At 36.0% G+C, this 7576-nt stretch overlaps 3 protein-coding genes and 1 non-coding gene across 4 annotated transcripts in view; 3 read left to right on the forward strand and 1 right to left on the reverse strand.

The window, feature by feature from the left end:
- Positions 1 to 1353, forward strand: part of LOC9327470 (S-adenosylmethionine decarboxylase proenzyme 2) — a 6034-nt gene extending 4681 nt beyond the window's left edge. The window contains exon 2 of the mRNA XM_021010515.1: positions 752 to 1353. Within this exon, the coding sequence (XP_020866174.1) occupies positions 752 to 1353 (602 nt within the window). The remainder of the gene's footprint in view (positions 1 to 751) is intronic.
- Positions 1354 to 3551: 2198 nt separating this feature from the next.
- On the forward strand, positions 3552 to 5689 carry LOC9327471 (putative F-box protein At1g47730). The gene is given in 2 exon segments (XM_021012717.1): positions 3552 to 4669; positions 4672 to 5689. Coding segments are annotated over 2 exon segments (1188 nt in total). The 5' UTR covers positions 3552 to 4323; the 3' UTR covers positions 5514 to 5689.
- A 477-nt stretch (positions 5690 to 6166) lies between these two features.
- On the reverse strand, positions 6167 to 7129 carry LOC9327472 (thioredoxin). Its single transcript, XM_021012737.1, is given in 2 exon segments — positions 6167 to 6705; positions 6708 to 7129. Coding segments are annotated over 2 exon segments (441 nt in total). The 5' UTR covers positions 7059 to 7129; the 3' UTR covers positions 6167 to 6615.
- A 366-nt stretch (positions 7130 to 7495) lies between these two features.
- TRNAK-CUU lies at positions 7496 to 7568 on the forward strand. The gene has a single exon. It is a non-coding gene; the product is annotated as a tRNA-Lys (tRNA).
- The last annotated feature ends 8 nt before the right edge of the window (positions 7569 to 7576 follow it).

The following is a 7576-nucleotide window of genomic DNA, read 5'->3' on the forward strand; positions in this document are numbered from 1 at the left end:
CCAATTTATCCCACATCTTCTTAAGTCTTCCATAGTACACTATCACTGTATCCCCGGTTTTGTCTACAGTTTGCTATATCAGCCCTAAGCTTACTGATTCTTGGTCTATTTCCCGCAGAGAATTGAAGTTTCAAATCTTCCCACAACGCTTGAGCTTCATCCACCATAGAAATCGATGTCCTGAGAGTCGGCTCAATCATGTTCATTATCCAAGCAATTAACATAGAATTAACCACTTCCCACTGTTCAATCTCATCCTCCTTGGTAGGTTTCTCCATAGTCCCATCAATAAACCCTAATTTCCATTTCGTTTGTAAGGTGTTCCGCGTGCACATGCTTAGCCCAATCTTCACAGTTTTCTCTCTTTAATTGAACAGTAGTGATCAAATTACCCGGTCCATCAGAAGGATGGAGATAAAGTGGAGAGGCCATAGCCTTCTCCGCCACCGTGAGTCCACTTCCACCGCCGCCTTCCGCAGCCTTCTTGCTCAACGCGAGCTCTCCTCCTCCGCTGTTCTCCCCGTCAGCAATAATCTCTTCCCTTTCTCCCTTTGTTTGATCTTTTTCTTAAAACCCTAGCTCTGATACCATGCCAAAGGGAAAAGAGAATAAAGAGAAAGTTGTGTCTTATTCATATCAAAGAAAGAATATATATATACATGTTACAGGAAACCCTAAACATACTTAAGGATTTTAACATAAAACTCTAGGAATTATACTATATTTACATATAACTCCCTAATAAAATTAGCACTCGCCGAGAAATTGAACGATACGAACCTCGGGCTCGAGAAAGTGGAGGATGCGGTCTTGGGTGTTAATGACGAGAAGCAGTGGCACATACTGTCTGATTTCCCTCATGCAGCCGACAATAACACGAAAGAGGTACTCACCGTCGAGTTGTGTATGAGGAGACTTGACCGAGAAAAAGCCTCGATATTTGAAGAGAAGACGAGCCCAACTAGTGAGAAAATGACGGAGGCCTCTGGAATTGGGCTCATCTTCCCGGAGGCCAAACTGAGTACCTTTGCTTTCTCGCCTTGCGGCTATTCGATGAATTCCGTTGAAGGAAAAGCAATTTCTACCATTCACGTGGTGCCAGAGGAAGCATGGAGCTTCGCTAGCTTCGAGTGCTGTGGATATGAGTTCAAGGACGATGAGAGTCTCCAGCAAGTGGTCGCTAGGGCCTTGGCATGCTTCAAACCAAAAATGTTCACGTTGGCGATTCGTTCGAACCTTCCCGTCATCGGTGGTGAGCCACAGTGCAACCTCGATCCCGACGGCTACAGCTGCAAGAGGGAGATATGCTCGCTAGAAAAGGGAGGCTCCGTCGTCTACTATTATACCGTCTGAGAACCCACGGTCAGATCCAGGTTATTATTATTGAAATACGTTTTATTAATTAAAATAAATTAGGGTTTGTAATATGTTTGGTTATGTTCCATCTATGTGTTTCCTTCCGTTTCACCATTTATCTTTGTGTCTATTTGGGCGACGGTTCTCTTCTGTTCTCGTTTCGGTGTGTTGTGTTATAAAAATTTGCAGATGTCTCTTGTTAGACATTGCAGTATAGTACTCACTTCGCCAAAACTTTCTCTACCCACACACACATCAAATATTATTCTAAAGTTGCAACTTTTTTTTTGGTGAAGTTTTTTATGAGATTTGAAAACCTTAATTGGAGAAAAGTAACCAGACATATAAACTGGTCCTACTGAGTACCAGTTTGATGATATGATTGATTCTTAATTGGAGAAAAGTAACTAGATATAGAATCATCATGTTATTGAACAGGATTGCCATGACCAAAGATTGATGATATGATTGTTTTTATTTTGGTCCTACATTTTTTGTTATAATCAAGTCTTAACAGATTGGAGATGATAACGCATTTAAGCAGATTGTCACTATAAAAAAACATGTACTTTAGAAAAAGTTGTACGTAAACCTTTCTCTTTCAAGTGAATAGGTGTGTTATTCTTACCACTTTCACTTCCTGACATATTTGCATAAGAGAATTGCTGATGGAATGAAGTCGTGTAAAGTTGGTGTCCTATAGTTGGGATTTGATTAAATATTCGAGATTTTAAATAGAAAGAATCGAGATTATTGCATCAGATTTGGTAACGATTGTTTAGCAAAATATCTTTTATTAAAATTTTCAAATCTTTAGAATTAAATCCGGTGGCATTCTTTTGTAAATAAGTGTATACTCCATAATTTATTTCAAAAAGTTACTTCAAAAATGTATATATAGATTGTTTTTGAAGATTTTTGTATTGCTACATTTTTAGTGTAGTTGATATTTTAATAATCATACTTTTTTGATGTATCAAATTTAATTCAAGATATTTTTATTTTTCTGTTATTATCCTTTTATTTTCTCTTATGTTTTGCTTATTTGCTTCTTGATTTTTTCTTACTTTTTACTTTTTTTTTGGTAAGTTTTCAATAATTCTAACGTATTGATAGAATTGTAGTAAATATGCGTTAAGAAAAAAAGAATTGTAGTAAATATGTCCCAAAAAAATATAATTCGGCATATTTTTCTGAAGTTTTCATCGCAAATCACATGATAATTCTACCAAAAAAGTTTTCCAAAATGAAGTCGATGGCATTAAGATTAGTGCCACTATGATTGAGTAAAGATGGGATGGGAAACTGCATTAGGTCCATTGAGCCCGTTGCAAGTCACAATGCCTACGGAACCTTAAACCACATTCTGACTTATCCGTCAACTTCTGGTCGATGCCATGGCGCATGGCTCGAAGATGAAGTTCCAAGTCATCTATTCCAACATATCTTCTATAATTCCACTAAAAATAACTATTTAAAATAATCAAAACAGAAATATATATATATATATATATAGGGAATTTGGTCAACTCTACCACATTTGACCAAAGCCTTTCCACTTCTACCACATTTGATAATCTTTTTCCACTCATACCACATTCTTGTGGTATTGTGGTATAAAAAAGACGATTTTGCCCTTAGCTGATGTGGCAGATAAAGTGCAACATTTGTGAACAAGTATTTGGGGGACAATAAACCTATTCGGGGACAATAATCAAACGACATATTAACATCAAATAAAATGAAAAGACCGCAATTAGAATTTAGGAGAACTAAAATCGAAGGACAATGAATTAAAATCGAGAGACAAAAACCAGCTAACATGCAAAAATAAGATGAAATTGTGGATGACTCAAACTTCGGAGACAACTGTATGTAATATTCCTTTTGTGTGCTCAAACAATGAATATTGTTCCCAAAGTTTGAGCACACAAAAGGAAGGGCAAAATGGTCATTACACACGGCAATTGTGGTATGAGTGATAAATGGGCCTGCAATATGGTAGAAAGAAAAAGAATTGAGTCAAATGTGGTATAGATGTTAATTTTCATATATATATATATATATATATATATATATATATATATATATATATATATATATATATATATATATATATTTCTCGATCTTAATTTCATCGCAACTTACATTGATAACTACCAAAAACATTTACCACATAAATTTTTACTGCAAACACATCAAATTATAACATCGACTGCAATTCAACTTTTATAACATGTGTTACTAGTCAACTTTTATAACATCAAATCCGAAAACACTACTTATTCCATACAATCTCAATCTCTAAACGAAATTGAAGAACAAGTTTGACATAAACCCTAATTTACTCACTTGCATAACTTAATTTCCTATATTCTAGATAAAACGATCCTCAAATAATTCGACTATACATATCTTATAGATCTCGCAATTTGAGAAGAGAAGCATTTGAATCGATCAAGCAAACTGGGATACTATTACGCCTTTGAATGTAAATACAAATCCTAATCTGAAGCATATGATCGATCGATTTCAAAGGAATGGAAGCAAAGCGACGAGAAAATTCGACAAGTCTTCGGAATCTAACTAACTAGTAACGCGCTTCTCATTTAAACTGTTTTAGTTGATTCACAAATGAAAGATGCAGATAAACATCTTCCAACATAAAAATTCTCAAATTTCAATTTGCTGAAAAAATATTGTTTTTCTCTTCGAAGAAAGCACTCAAGTTAGAAAAAAGGTAATCTGTGGTTTTTTGTATCTCCGGTCACCGGCTTTCCTTACGGGTTATGTGAGACGTTTAATTATCTGGGTTGTTGGATTCTAAAATCTTCTAATACAAACTCATATAATTATAATTTTTATACCAAAACAATCTTATTATAAGTAAATCTTACAAAATATATATTTTACGGACAGGAACAAAACCGTGGAGAAGAAATAAACGAATTAGGGTTTCGACCAAAGATGGAACAAGGAGAAGAGAAGAACGAAAATGTCACGAGAAAAAGTGGAAGACGAAGTGAACCATCATCGTTGTCAAAATCAGCATCGTCCTTACTTCTCGATCTAACCTCGGAGATACTCCTAAGGCTGCCTGCGAAGTCAGCTGTGAGGTTTCGTTCTGTTTCGAAGCTTTGGTCATCGATCACCACTAATCCATATTTCATCAACTCGTTTCAAAGTCGACCTAATCTTCTTCTCTTCTTCCGAGAAGGTGAGAGGTTACTTGTTTTCACGCTTCCTCAACACAATCGGAATCCGAATGGATCTTCTTCTCAGCCTATTGATAGTTACCATATAAACTATCCAAATATCGTTCCTTCACCATTAAAACCGAGTCGGTCCACGGCTTGATTTGCTTTCAGAAAGCAGGAAACCCTTTAGTTTGGAACCCTACTATGAGAAAGCTCTTACCTTTACCTTTACGCAAACCCGAGAAGAGCTGGAAGAGTATGAACTTCTTTTTAGGTTATGAGCCAGTCGAAGGTAAACACAAAGTAGTGTGCATGCCTTGTGGTAGAGCTTATTATGATGAGTGTCAGGTTTTAACATTGGGATCAGATCAAGAATCATGGAGAACGGTCAAAACCAACCACAAGGGTGGCCCTGTCACTGTCCATCGAACAATTTGCTATGGACAATGCAGATGCATCAATGGTGTTATATATTACCTAGCCGGTATTAATTTTGTTCTGGTTATAATGAGTTTCGATGTAAGATCTGAAAAGTTCGATGTGATAGAATTACCATGGGATAATAAGCTTTGGCCTACGATGTTGATATCTTATGAAGGAAGGTTAGTTTGTCTTAGTTCCAATGGGAACAATAGTCGTTCAATGTGGGTTTTAGAGGATGCAGAGAAACAGGAATGGTCGAGTTATAACCTTTTACCTCTTTCTCACTATGATCCGGGTTCGGAAGACCTTTTCAAACTAATAGGTATTACTATTGATGGTGAACTGATTTATGTACCAAACGCGGTGTTCGAATCTTTTGATGTCATATATATTGATCCAAAGAGAAAGACGTTTAGAAGAGTAGGATATAGAGGAATTGGAGATAAAGATTTTAGACAACGCAATGAACTTGGAGAAAAACCTCTGCGTGGGCTTCAATTTTATCCCAATCACATTGAAACTCTCATGTCTTTGTAGTTTTCTTTTTTATATATATGGTTTTCTTCTTATTTTTATAATGACACTATATTTATGCAACCTTATGATTTCTTATTCTTTCAATATCTTTACATTTTAATTGTAATCTTCTGGCTTTTTCCATAATTTTTGTATCCTTCTTTTAACAAACTTCCTTCATCATGGAAGCCAGATGAGTAACAGCAAGCAGTAGCAGATAATGTGGTTAAGATGCTTGACCTTGCACCTTCTGCGAAAGAGGAAGTACTAAAGCCTGATCTTACTCCTAACCCGGTTTTGCATGTAATACCAGTTTTGTTCTGCTTTTGACTATGTATGATTGTTGTAGGTAATTTGTACAATTTCCACGGATTTTATGGTAGTGGAAATGGTGCAAAACCATAAAATGTCACTCAGCTTAGGAAGACATTTCCTCACAGCCACGGGAGCTAATATCTACATCTCAAACAAGAGAGTGATTCTTCAACATGTCAACAACAAGGTCTCTAATTACCCCATAAAAGCCTCTACGACAAATTATATGAACACATGTCAAAAATCTAGTCGATTAATTAGGTTACACGTTTCATAATCAAGTAACTATAAATATGTCACATGTTGAAGTCTCATGAAACGCGTTTAACTTCATATAAGAAGATATATGTGTGTGTTAATATCTATAATTGAATTATGAATGTCCTATTTTTATAATCCTATGACCGAGAACATAATTTAGTTGAATTTCTAAACACTTAAATATCTGATCATAAACAATCTTTATTATCACGTTAATCATATATAAATTTAATCATTGACATTTTTTTTTTTTTTGACATCTTTGGATCGACAAGGCCGATCCATAGCCAATCTCTACTACGCGAGATAACGCGACTGAGTGGAGTCGAACTCCGGTGGAGAAGGCGGTGTCAATCCCTAAACCTTTGTCTTTAGTCAAGTGGTTAAGTCCATTTAATTTGACTCCAATGACTTATTTAGCACATTAAACATAATATGATAAACATAATATGATTATATTACAACATAGGCAAAGGTTTGATAGCGGAAGCAGCAAACACACAAAATACATAAAAGGAGACGTTACTGATTCAGATGAGACTATAGTTTACTCTCCGAGAGAGGGGATTGGGACGGAATCCGAGGGCGGCTGCATGGAATCCAAAGGGGGCGGGGCGAAGAGTGAAACTGTGTCGATCACTCGATTATGTCAGTGATTGCACCCCAAGATAAATCATCTACTAAACGCCCTATTTCTTTTCCAGTTTGGAAGACTATGATGACCGGGGCATTGGCTAAATTGTAAAGTATTTTAAAGAATGGATTCGTCAAAATATTGACTTTACGCAATATAATTAGGCTACCATAAGTTTCAGACAACCGAGCCAGTTGATCATCCAATATAGCGCATCGGCCACGGCACAACGAGGATGTTACCGTAACAACTATAGGAAGTTGAGTCGTGGTCAGAATAAGTCGCCATTCAACTTCGTTACTCAACCATTTCACTTCCCCTACGTACACACATGGAATGAGTACGTGGATCGTCATACAAAGAGATAAAATTCATCAAGATTATAGTGATTTAAATATATGAGATGGTTATTTATACCTTGACTAAAGCCACTGCCCACCAAGTACATTAGGCATTAGCATTGATTTTGAAAGACTAATTTTATTTTAATATAAAATTCCTATACCTTTTATTTATTTATTGAAAATTACATTTTAGAGACAACCTTAGAGTTCTAAGAAAATTACAAGGACTACCATTAGAATAAACAAAACATGAAAAATATTTTGTTACACTCTTGGTCTAGGTGTAGCCGAGGAAAATGCACTTACCATATTTGTAGCAGCAGATCAAGAAGAAGGTACCTAATTTAGATTAGATTTCATTTAATCGAGTTATGACATTTTTTAATGGAGTAAATTGTTACAAAGTATAGACATGTTAATTATATTATATACCATACCTCAAACAACAAGCCCGTCTAGCTCAGTTGGTAGAGCGCAAGGCTCTTAACCTTGTGGTCGTGGGTTCGAGCCCCACGGTGGGCGTTATATTT

This window comes from Arabidopsis lyrata, assembly GCF_000004255.2.
Source record: "Arabidopsis lyrata subsp. lyrata unplaced genomic scaffold ARALYscaffold_1, whole genome shotgun sequence".
Lineage (NCBI taxonomy): Eukaryota > Viridiplantae > Streptophyta > Magnoliopsida > Brassicales > Brassicaceae > Arabidopsis > Arabidopsis lyrata.